Source organism: Ictidomys tridecemlineatus, chromosome 10 (genome assembly GCF_052094955.1).
Source record: "Ictidomys tridecemlineatus isolate mIctTri1 chromosome 10, mIctTri1.hap1, whole genome shotgun sequence".
NCBI classification, from domain to species: Eukaryota; Metazoa; Chordata; class Mammalia; order Rodentia; family Sciuridae; genus Ictidomys; species Ictidomys tridecemlineatus.
In genome coordinates, this window is record NC_135486.1 from 91,747,862 (window position 1) to 91,761,226 (window position 13,365).

At 33.7% G+C, this 13,365-nt stretch overlaps 1 protein-coding gene across 3 annotated transcripts in view; it reads right to left on the reverse strand.

Moving 5' to 3' along the window:
• The window catches only part of Ccdc7 (coiled-coil domain containing 7), a 233,702-nt gene that overhangs the window by 135,281 nt on the left and 85,056 nt on the right, over nt 1-13,365 (reverse strand). For all 3 annotated transcript variants that reach the window (XM_078023431.1, XM_078023429.1, XM_078023430.1), the window contains one exon: nt 13,003-13,040. In XM_078023431.1, the coding sequence (XP_077879557.1) occupies nt 13,003-13,040 (38 nt within the window). The remainder of the gene's footprint in view (nt 1-13,002; nt 13,041-13,365) is intronic.

Genomic DNA, 13,365 nt, shown 5'->3' on the forward strand with positions numbered 1-13,365 from the left:
ACTTGAATTTAAGATGACTAGCTGTAAAATAAAGTATAACACTATTCTAAAGACTGTTTTTTAAAGACATACCCTAGAGGACTATTGTCTTTAAGTTACTGAAACATAAAAATGGTCCAAGGGTATAATATAAACTGATACTTATGCACAAGCATACCTACAGTTATCATGTGGACTATCACTTCTGCCAGTAAAATTACCATATAGCTAAAAGTAGAAAGCAAAACATTTTAAAAGATTTTGAAATGGTTATTATGATACATAATTAATCACTGGATTCTAAACAGGTACATTATCATAACATACAGAAAATGTATGGCAATTCCAATAGTCTTAAATACTATCATAAAGTTCATTTATAACTTCCTACTGAGGCATTCCCTTCTTTTATCTCCTGCAAACAAATAACCATGATATTTCTACTGAAGGGATCAGGAATGAAGAATACTAGAAAGGATGCAAGCAGTACTGTATTCAAACTTGCATCAACCAAAGCCAAGATGTAGAGCTAGGAAAACTTTAAAACCTTACTACTTATCTGAATATTGCTGAACAGAAGGAGAAAGAGGACTATATGGACAGTAGTATATACTCACACATAAAATAATAATGATAATAACAAAGAAAGTGATTTGCTCCCTTCATATGCTTTGGTAGTATTTAAAAAACAACCTAAATATAGTTTGTAAATATTATTAATTTGTATCATTTGCTACCCATTTTAGATTGATTCTTTCTAGTAATTATTGAATATTAAAATACAATAGTATAACACTGAGCATTTATTTATTTATTTTTATTGGTTCTTTTTAGTTATACATGACAATAGAATTTATTCTGATATAATTAAAAAAGCATGGAATATAATGTATTCTAACTCAGTCCCCAGTACTTCTCCTTCCCCTCCATTTCTCCTTCCCCTTTTCTCCCTTCCCTCTACTCTACTGATCTTTTAAGCATGTATTTAACAGATTTTGTAAAAGAAGGTTGCCACACTTCAACAACACTGAGGGGATATAAAGAGAAAACTTCCTCTTCCTTGCAAAAGCACTTGTTAATTCTGAAGATCTGAGCATATTACATCCTTTTCTCACCTAGCAAATCGATGTATAAGAGTACAGACTATTATGCATATCACCATAGACACATCATGACAAATTATACCTCAAAATATAGTCATCCATGCAAAAGGGAAAATCGCCCTTGGATATCTGCCAAAACTGTCCTTCTTAGTTTTCTTTTTCTTCTTTCCAAGACCTTCTTTTTTAGGAATTTTCTTAATTCCATTCATTTTCTAAATTGTCAACACAATCTCCAACTCATGCCTTTAGGAGGAAAAAACTCTCTCCCAAGTATTGATGTGTACATAGAACTTTTAATTATCAATGCAAATATAGAGAAAAATGGATTTGATATTATTATCTATAATAATGCAAGATATGGAATGCATTTCTGTATACAAGAAAAGCAAAAATATATAGGACTCAAAGTGTGCATTATAGTACAACCTAAAAAGATTGAAAAAGTTAACCTTGTAGAAAATTTCAATTTAGGAAATGTACAAGTCAAAAGTTACCATAAATATTTTGGTAGTTTTTTTAAAATTACAAATATCATTGTTTAAAATCTTTTTTTTAAAAGAGAGAGTGAGAGAGAGGGAGAGAGAGAGAGAATTTTAATATTTATTTTTTAGTTTTCAGCGGAAACAACATCTTTGTTTTATATGTGGTGCTGAGGATCAAACCCGGGCCGCACGCATGCCAGGTGAGTGCACTACCGCTTGAGCCACATCCTCAGCCAGTTTAAAATCTTCATAATGACTAATTTTAAGCTCCTCAACTAAAATAAATTTGAAAAAAGTTTGAAAGGTTTAGCAAAAAAAACAACATTATTAAAAGACTAGGTTAAAATATTGGGAATTATCTCATCTAGAAAAATAGGGCTGATGGACTACTAAGAAATAGATTGTAAAGGTGTAAATAATTCTTACCATGATCATGGTACATAGGTCCAGTGGTACAAAGGTCCAAAAATGTTGTTATTCAATGAGAAATAGGACTTAAACTGAAAGTAAATTATACAGAACAAAACTAAAAACCATTCTAACACTAGGAAAAAAATTATTGATCCATGGAGATGATGAACATGTTTTTTTTAAATGGCCTGAATTGATATCTCCCTACTTGATAGCTTGGCACTCTCAAAGTCTTTCATTAATATTCAAACATGTGAGCTCTTTCCAAAGCCTCTTTTCCCAGCAAGACTAGTTTCCCCTCATCAGGAAACTTCATAGTTCCAGAATCACTTGTTTTTCCCCTACCCTCCCTGAGTTTATCTATAAATTTGTGAACTGGTATGTGTATAGAATTCTTCCTTTAGAGTATTCTCCATTGTCCGTCAGATGCCCCTAGACCAAACTCAACTTGTACAAGATGAGAGAGTGGAATGTCACATGTGCTCTGGTGCTACTGTGCTTACAGTTTATTCTCAATAAATCTTGTTTAGTGTAGCTGTGGTATATGATTCATCTGAGTATCATAGCTTTTGAATATAAAAATTTGGGTCGCTACTAAAGTGGGGATAATCCCACTGAAAACCTTACACAAGACAAACAACTGAGTTGAAATGGCCAATATCTCACTGACTATACTGGATTTAATAGTCAGAATCCCCAGAGAGGGCAAATTACTTGGCCTAAATAGAATAGCTAAAGATGGTTTAATCACAGACTAATGGGGCATCATAATCTTAGAGGGGGTGAAATGGCTATATAATCTGTAGCCTGGGAATTGTAAAATTTCTTGGAAATCCTTAGAGCAGTATATTTGCTACAAAGGAAAATTTTGCAGCAATGTGTTTATAAGTAGGTAGCTACAAAGTAAAGTTAACTTAAGGGAAAGGCAAGGAGGCTAGGCGCAGCAGAGCTAGAAAAAAAGTTACAAATATGAGTGAAAGTTAACATGCCAATACCAAATCCTGGATGAGATGCTCTATTAGGTGGCCTCCAGTTTAAATCCTGGGCATTTAGTCTCTAAATTTCCCTAGTTAAAATCAATTCACTGCTGGATTAATTAAGCATGCCCTGGGTGCTTACATTGGTTTCTTCTAATTTTACACCATGTATCTTTGCCCTTTGCTAGTTTTGCTTTTTATTCATTTTCTGCAATAAATCAGAGCCATTGTAATAATTATATTTTAGGTCCTTTGAGTCCTCTCAGAAAGCAATGAACCTAACATAATTGGCATCAGAGATGAGATTCACTAGCATTACCATGACTCTCCAGAATATGAAGAAAGCTTTGTTTGGGGAAAGAAATAATGAATGGATGATGAGCTGCTGTCTGTCAAAACAGGAATCTGAAAATGATACAACCAAGTCTAGAAGAACTGGCTTGCTAGATCCACTGGATGCTTTTGATGGTAAAGATAAAATAAGAGAATGTGTTTGATTTTTATTCTCTTTTCCAGATGAGAGGAAAAAGGACCTAAAAATTTCCAAAAGTGAGGTTTTAACAGCATAAAAATTTTAAAAGGCATAAAAATTCATTTGTGGTTATTTTTCTTATAGGTGGGAGTATTAAAAAAGGTTTTTCCAGTTTACAGGGTGCTAGAGTAAAGCTTTAAATAAGTCAGATTAAAAACTATGGGTGTGGGGCAGGGAGTGGATTCCCGTCCTCCAGACTTTTCTTGTATTTTGTAGATACTGCATCTGAATAAATAATAAACATTGATATAAAATCATATATGTTTAATTTAATGAATGCTAGAGGAATCATTCTGATCAGGAAAAGGTTCAAAGAAAGTGTTAATGGGGCACTATTTCCTTACATCTTGACTCCAAAGGTGCTTGGAATTTAAATTATTTCAATATTGAGACTAGAACAAGACTTCATAATTTATCATTTTTACTAAGGGAATGCTTAGTAGAGCCTCTGGGAAAGAAAGGCAACAGGGCAAAAAAGTCAAATCTCAAAATGGGATGTGTCAAAAATTATATGTTCTTGTCATTTTCAAAAGCTTTTTTAGTTGCTAATACACTCTATCAAATAATATGGTTGAACTTTAGAAGATGATTTTTTTCTAGCATAATGTACATACTTTTGTGAGCGAGTCAATTTGGATTTGAAGATTGACAAGACAGAAAAGGCTTGGTGAAGCCCTGATTGTCACTTATACATGAAACAGCATTGTCAGCTGTCTATCCCTCAATTTTGCTATAGATTTGAAGGAAGAAAGGAAAGAAGAAAGGAAGGGAGGGAGGGAGGCAAGGGAGGAAGATAGGTAGATAAAAAGAATGAAAGAGAAAAAGAAAAGGAAGGAAAGAAGAGAGAGAAGAAAAAGAGAGATAGAGGTGGAGAGAGAGAGAGAGAGAGAGAGAGAGAGAGAGAGAGAGAGAGAGAGAGAGAGAGAGAGAGGGAGGGAGGGAGGGAGGGAGGGAGGGAGGGAGGGAGGGAGGGAGGGAGGGAGGGAGGGAGGGAGGGAGGGAGGGGGGAAGGGTAGGTCAGCCAGCTACAGGATTTATATGAAGCAGGTTCTAATTGTCTGCTACAGAGTATTTCAGTTTTAGCACAGGCTGTCCTGAAGGATTATAGAAGGCATAATTTCAGTAAACAGGACTCAGACTAGGGGTCTGTTCCAGATTTAGGACACACCCCACTTGGGTCCCTAAACTTTAAAACATGGATGTAGGCTGAACTATCACATACATTCACATAAAAGGCTTTGCGCTCTGATGGGACTACCTGAAATTCACTTGCTGATAGATTCTGTTTATGATATAGAAATCTACTGCATTCCTTCCTACTTGTGAAAGGTGCTAACTGGGAGAGGGTACAACATAGGGGATGTTGTCACTCTGTCTACACCTGATGGATCATACTCCAGACAGATCATTCCAATTCCCTCTGGAATGTGTCATTGCTGTTGATTACTGTTTGACTTTTTGGATTAAAAGTTGCAGCTTTTAGTTACAGCTTATAACAGGGACTGTTGAATCTGGATCTACTTCCCTCACCTTTCTGCTGGTAGACAAGCATTAGTAAAGCAGTCTGATTATTAACTACAAGTGAAGAAAGGGACTGATCTTTACTAAGCCACATATTAGAAAAATGATCCAAAAAAGGATCATTTTGAAATTTGTAAACCCATTTTGAAATTTTTCAAAATTAAGTGTTTCATTCTGACCATTCCTGAGCATGACATGTCTTTTGGATTAAGTTGTCTAAAATGTTTTTCTGTGAAAATTCTTTAGTCCTTCTATGCAACCCTTCTAGTCAAATGTCTTGGATGAAAATAGAACATGACTTGTAAAAAATGTAAAGCAAATGGGAACCCTGATTCTGTAACACCTGGTGGGAGGGAACCTCTGTACCGTAGGAGGTCCTGGGGAAGAAGAGGCATAAATCATCCCTTTGTTTTTCAGAAATGCTCCACAAGTTTCCCTACTTTCCTGTGCTGCTTAAGCTACTACGAGCACTTCCAAGTGAATACTGAACTCAAAAACACACTTGATAATGCTGATTAGGAGACAATAAAGGGTGGCCAGTTCCTGCACTTTCTACTTAGAACACCTGCAGATGTCATCTACTTGCCAGGCAGATGAACCCAGTCATTGACAAAAGGAACTGATTGATTTCAAAAAGTGTTTTTGGTTTTTCTTAAACAAAGAGCTCAATTAAATCAATTGGACTGGCCTAGGAGACCTAAGGGAGAGGTACCACAGTGGGAGACCCACACATAGCCTCCATTAAGCTGAACTGCCTAACATATATCCTAACAATTGTAAAGCCTTTGTTTCCAGGAGTACCACTTGTGCTCTCTGGAATTATACTTCTTGTATATGTACTCCATTATGATCATACCTCACTTCTAGTCAGCTTCAACTGACCAGAGTTGCCCAGAATTGTGCTAAGTACCTGAATTGGTGCCTTAAGTCAAATAAAAAAGGTCAGCACAGAAAATTAAGTATAAATCCACTTGGCTGTCTAAGATATGGTTAAAGGAAGTTTTTAAATTACCTAAGTCCAGGACTCCTATGGGGCATAACTGAGATCAATAATGCAGAATGGTCTCACCTTGGAGTATGAGGCCCTAGTGATAATAATTTTAATGTAAAAATGTCTTGGTCAAGAACCACAGCACATCCTATAGAGGGAGAAGATAGCAGGCCTGAGACTGCTATCCTTAGAAAGGCTTAACTGCAAAGTTGACACTTAATTGGCACCTGGGAACTTTGGAAAGGTTCCAGCTACTCCCCAAACTATTAGAGTGGCTCATGTACCTATACTGTACAAAGAATGTAGTTTATGCTAAAAACCTGTTTATCCTTCTGAGTGACTGGAAGTTTGGAACTTGGCAGATAGAAAGTTCTATTTGACTAGCATTTAGTAAAAACCCCAGACACTGAGTCAATAGTCTCTAGCATTCACACATTTTGTTACTTGCTGGAGAAATTAAGAACAGCTTGTGACTCCAGTGGGAGAGAACACTTGGAAACTTACATCTTGTTTATTCTGGATTTTTTCCCCACAGACCATTACCTTTTGCTGATTTTGCTTTGAATCCCCTTTTTTCTGCAATAAATGACATTAAGTTTTCCTAGTAATGGAACTGGTCTTGAGTATCCCTGACACACAGAGCTATTATTTTGTACTCTATTTTACTGTTTGCTGTTTCTCAGGTTACATAATTAATATGTGATTTCTTAATTATTAAACTTGAAACAGATACACAGCAATACTTGTTGGACAACTAACCTGTTAGAAACATCTATAATGGCTGATCTCGTACATGATAAAAGTTGGTCATGCACATGGTAAAGAAGTGTCTGAACTGGCATTATCATTCAATAATATTGCATACAAAGAGGGTAAAAATAAATTACATTCCCATTGAAATATAATATGTATGCAGGGACTCTATGTAATGTTAAAAACAAAACAAAACAACAACAACAAAAAAAAAAAAACACTGGATACTCCATAGTGGACTACAGAAGCTTAAGAAAGAAATAAATAGCTCTATTTGATGCCCTTGTCTCTGTCATTATGCAGCTAAGGATTAGGCAAAACATGTAACATACCTTAACTAATCTTCCTTGAGATTATCTGAATTCCTGTCATAATTTCGATAGGACAAAAAGTACCACAATGTGAACTGCTAACACTATTGAAACATTTGATTACATTGATGACACTGATCTGCCCTGAAAATGCATTGTATATTTGTTAAGTACATCAGATTAAAGAAAACTTTAAATAAAAACATAATCTAGAACCTGTCATTCAACTCAACTTGAAAGCAAGAAGTCATCACATAGACAGCATCAAAAACACACATTCCATATCCTTCAAAGGAAAATTTATGGATTCTGCAACCCCAAACACAAATGACTTTAGTGGTGACATCGAGTTCTATACCTGATTGATTCTTTAAAGCATCTGTATCAATGCAACTACTTTTATATGGAAGCCCTTACACTAGAAAGCTTTAGAATAAGTCCAGGCATCATGAAAACAAGTTTTAACTTTAGATTGTTATATCCTGTCTACTCACAAAATACAGATAAGTCTAAGCAACTTATCATGACTGAAGCCTTGGAAAATAATACTTCATGTTGTTGTCACCTCCTGGATCTTTGAACTCAATGACTTCCTTCTATTGCTAAATGGTATATTTTCTTTGGAAAGTTCCTGCTATCTTATTACTGAGCCTAACTGGGCAGGTGTTCTTAGTCTTCAACCCAACATTCCTATTCCACAAGTAGTTTCTATAAAACCAAAATCTCCTAAGGAGGTAAAAGCCCAGGGAAACTCTATTAAAAGGCGGAGATATCACATCCTATCAGGGGCCAATCCTGTCCCATAAGACCTTACCCAAATTCACAAAATGTGATTTTATACTTATTCAACACAGAGATGTCTCCCTTCTGTTTTAACCAACCATTGTCTCAGTAAGATCTTTGCCTGTAAGATTTGACAAATGACAATAAAATAGGATTAACTAATGCGATAGCCTCTCTCAAAGGTGACAAAATCTTATGGAATACTGCATTTATCTACTATAGCAATAGTAGGTTGTTGACATTCCATGGCATCTGAATATCCTTCAAAATTGGGTGAATTTCAGGCATCATTCATGTCCATAGAGCACAAACTGCCTTAGAATGACTGAATTAAATTTGTACAATGATTCACGAATCATTGCTATTGGACAGTTTCATGGTAAGGCCATTGGGACACCTACGACAGACTTCTTAAACACGTAGTTTTCTGAGGTATCTCCTGCCAAAGGAAATAGGCACAACAAATTAGTCACAAATCGATTTTTATTTTTAATATGGAGATACCAAGAGAAGGGACTGAATCTAGAGGAAAATATGAGACATGAAAAAAGCAGTCAAGAATGTATAATGACTACCTTATTGGGTTCCTGTTTGAATTCATAGCACAATGAAGGAAGAAAATGACATCTTTCAAAGTATTTCAAAGACACAGAACCCACCATCATCTATCAAGTTTATTTCATTTGCTAATTAAGCCAGCCTCTTTAAAAAACACCTCCACAGTACTTGTTGGTCCAGCATTCCCTGATAATTTACAAGCTATAGGTTGTCATATTATTTAAAGGCCCCTCCTTCATGTTTGAACTCCAAAGCATTTAGGAGTTAGGAGTCAAGAGAAATAATATACTCTTTTTTCTTTTTTTAACCCCTTGCTTTGACCTCAGTACATGATGAATACAACATATTGTTCATTTAAAAGACAGACACTGTCTTTATATCAGGTGATTTGGCAGACCTCCTCTTCTGACACTGCAATTGAACTTTAATGGTACATGGTAAGTGGTAGGACGTTGCTAAATCAATCACTTCAGACAACAATATGGCTCATTTCTTGGAGAAATAATAAATATTTTTTAGACATGAACTTGTCTGACCCTGGGAAAAAGCCCTCAAGGGAGGTGAAAAATGACTTTCTCTTTCCTATTCCAGATATTAATAGACATTCCCAAAACACTTTTCTGTGGCTAGCCAGGAATTAGAGCACATAATGTGAGTTTATTATTATTTTTAGCTTTGCACCTTTACCTAACCCACCTGGTGATCTTATTAATAATTTTCTCCTAGACAATACTGTGGAAATTAGCATATTCAGGACCAGGTAACAACCAGAGCTAATGGAGAGACTTATCAATGAGACTCCCAATGGTGGAGAGATAAGTCTTTATTTCTGGATGGCCCTGATGCTCTCTCTCTTCTCCCTTTTGGTTATTCAGCAGAGCAAGCTTATCAGGACTATGCTATGCCCATTCCCCCAGTCAGGAAGCTCTCACTGCTACATGGTTAAGTAGGTCTTACTATACTCTCCCAATTCCCCTAGAATTTCTATGGTGAATCCAGCTGTCCCAGTTCAAATATACCTCTCTGTGGAATAATATCAATTCAGGAGATATTGTACCTCTACTGCTTTTCAGATTATTAGGTTTCTTCCAAAAATTTACCACATGCCTATAATGTAGATACCAGTAATAAGTTCCTTATAAGTGTAACAAAAATAGTAAATATTATGAGATCTCTAGAGCTTTCAATGGTAATATAACTTTTCATTTATAGGAGTTTATTCTGATAAAAACTAGAAAAGAACAAAACATTTTATGAGATTTTTTATTTCAAAATTAGAAATCCTCTTTGTCATTAAATAATACATTCAGTGACTATCTGATCTAAGTTATTATTCCCTGTGACTCTTTGATAGGTATTTTTATTATTTTCACTTATTGACTTCTGAAATTATCTTGTTCATTTATTTTTATTTATTGTCTAACTTTCCTATTAAAATATAAGCACATAAAGGAAAGGGATATTATCTGCCTTACTTATCAACAAAACTTAATATCTAGAAAATACTTGGCATTTGAAGGTGTCAAAAACATTTGTTGAATGAATATGTTTAATGACTAAATGAATGAGTAAATTTAATAATTAATTGTCTAGTATATGGAGAAAAATAGGCATGAATTAATGTTCTGCTTTTTTTGTATGTTTTTGTGCTTTATAATAACCCTAAATAATATTGGGGGCATACAAGTTCTAACAAAAAGATTTAGAAAAGAAGTATGTTGGATATGAATATCTGAAAAATAAACCACCAAGAAATAGTTTATATTTTTGTTTCTTAAAGGTACAGCATCGAAATTCATAAGAACACATATGATGGGAAACAATAAATTATTAAAATCTATTGTTTAAATATTTGGCGCTATTTATTCCCTATGCCAAAATAAATTGTTAAATGCTGCAAAGTGGGAAAAAAAAACTGTACTTTATTGTAAGCAATACCATGTATCTGCTCAGGTTGGGTCTCCTTACTTCACTCCCATCCACTCTCTGAAGGTTAGGAGACTTTTCCAAAGTATTTCAGAAATTCTATTAGGATCTAAGAAGTAACCCAAAATGAAGGTTGATAAATAATATTGTGCTTTGTGCTTTATATTTTGAACTTTTATAATATTTAGCAATATTTAACTTAAAGCTGTTATGGGCAATTCTATAAAACCTATCAAACCAAAACAGCCTATTTCATGTCTTATTTCCCATTATTGTCCTTAATCAAGACTTCAAACAAAATCAATGACTGGCCTTTCTCTAGCCACACTGTGTAGATTCTAAGCACCCTCATCTTTGCCTTGAAACAAAGTTCTGTCCACTTGGAAAATCCTTTGCTTATATTCCCTGTAAAATCTAACCCGACTCTTTTCTTAAATTAAATGCTATGTAGCCAGAAGTAATCTAGAATATCTAGAAAATACTTGGCATATGAAGGTGTCAAAAACATCTGTTGAATGACTGGGTTTAATAACTGAATGAATGAGTAAATTTAATAATTAATTGTCTAGTATATGGAGAAAAATAGGCATGAATTAATGTTCTGCTTTTTTGTATGTTAAGATACAAAAATAACCATTCTTTTTTTTTTTTTTTTTTTTTTTTTTTTTTTTTTTGTGGTGCTGGGATTTAACCCAGGGCCTTGTTCATTCGAGGCAACCATTTTCCCTTTTATAGAACATTTTGGTAACTTCTTGTAGAATGCATCATTTTATTACACTCTACTTATTCTGTCATGTCTAGCCCACTTTACCAGATAGTTAATTCATTGAAGGCAATGGCCATATATTTGCCACCCTTTATATCCCATAAAATCTAGCACAATGCCTTGCGTAGAATAAACTGTTAATACTTCCTCATTAGAGCTCAACTGAATTGAAATGAATTAAAATAATCTTCCTCCTGAGGTTAGAGAATATTACATCAATCAAGTTTCTAGAGGAATTATTTGGTATTAAATCAATCAAGTTTAAGAGGAATTATTTGATATTCTATGCTCTTTCCCCCTAATCTTACATTCCTTATGATCCTCAGTCTGTTGTTACCATATGAAAGGTGACTGAGGCTGCTTTATTATGTCCTTTTTAAGTGTAGAAATTCTCTTTAAAATATTTTTTTTTCAATGCTGAAGATAAAACCCAGGCCTAGTGCAGGTTAGGCAAGCATTCTCTCAAGTGAGCTGTGTCCCAGTCCTAAAATGCCTTTCCCCCCCCCTTAAAGGCAATGTTTATATTTTCTGAGATGCATTAGTGTACAGTCTACCAAATTCATCAGCAACAACTAAATGCTCACAATGCTGACCATTCACATATAAAATGTAAAGGAATACATTACAAGAAAGCTACCCATAAGTTTGCAAAGCAAAACAGTAAACCAATGTTCAATTTTCTTTTGAAATATAAAAAATATACACTTTAAAAAATATGATCTCTACAAACATGAAAAATGGAACTTTTCAAAGCTTTGACCATTAATCATCACACTTACTACCTAATACTTAGTAATTTATCTAGATATACAATCTAGAAATATTAAAAATGGTAATAAAGGACAGAAATACATATTTGTAGGTAATTCTTTTTTCTTTTCTACATGGTAATCAAAACCAAAAAAATTTTACACATTAGGCTCTGTAAAATTAAGGAGTAAACAAATTCCTCATGTATATTTGATTTGAATTTTCAATAATTTATGTCAACAAAAAAGGAAACATTAACACAATTTATTTTCACCAAATAACAATGTAACTCTTAATGACAGAATTTGCTGTTACTAATACCTGTAGTTCAGGCTTACTATTTCTATGGCTATTCATATTACTATTAATATGGCTAATCATACAGACTCACAATGGAATACTACAAGTTTTCTAACTGGATGAATCAATAAACTCAAACATTTATGTACATTTGTATGTATATAATACATAAATATAAACAATATATATTTAAATTTATATATGTTTATAAATATATATTAACACATATATATTTATCAAGTAACTGAGAAAAAAATCACATTCAAAAATGTTTTCAAGTGAGTTGTTTAAAAATATAAGTCATATCAAGCATGGTGGTACACATCTGTAATCACAGTCACTCAGGAAGCTGAAGTAGGAGGACTGCAATTTAGAGGGTCAGCCTTGACAACTTAGAGAGGCCTTGGAAAACTTAGCAAGATCCTTCCTCAAAATAAAAATAAAAAGGGTTGGGGATTTGGCTCAGTAGTAAAGTGTTCCTAGGTTAAATTCCCAGTATCAAAAAAAAAATCCTACTAATCTAGGTCATGAATTTTGATAACTAAACTTGAAACAAAGGTCAGGGGCAGTTCCTACTCTCTGGAAATTTAATTGCTTATGTTCTTACTTCAAATTTTTCATTTAAACTTTTTGATTTTTCACTGAATTAAAATTGTTCAGTCTTTGACATCTAAAGTTTCACACTTTTCTCTATTTAAAATGTGTTTCAAAAAAATGTACTTCAAATATATGGGTACAATATTATAAGCAAAGATGTAAATCAACAAGTTTTAGACACTGGATTTTGATTGGATATTTTCATCACAGATGTATGAACTTATAAAATAAGAAAAAGAACAAAAATTTTTAAATATTTTACCTTTCTTCAATTGGTCTTTGATTTTGGACGATTGGGATCTGTGATAAAGATAATAACACATCTTAATATACTAAATACATATAAAATATTTACATTAGATCATTTAAAATATCATTCAAAATACTTTTTTAATATGACAGTTGTGTAATACTAAGGTTATCAAAAAAAGATAATAAATTACCATATTTTGTCATTGGAATAGACATTATAGGAGAACAGGTCACCAAATGATACTTTACTTTTCTAAATTAAGAGCAAAGAGGGCTTTACACTTTTAGTAAATAAAATTACTTTAAACATATATTAATTATATAATCATTTTTCAACATCAATTTGGAAGAGTTTGTAAGGCTAATACATACA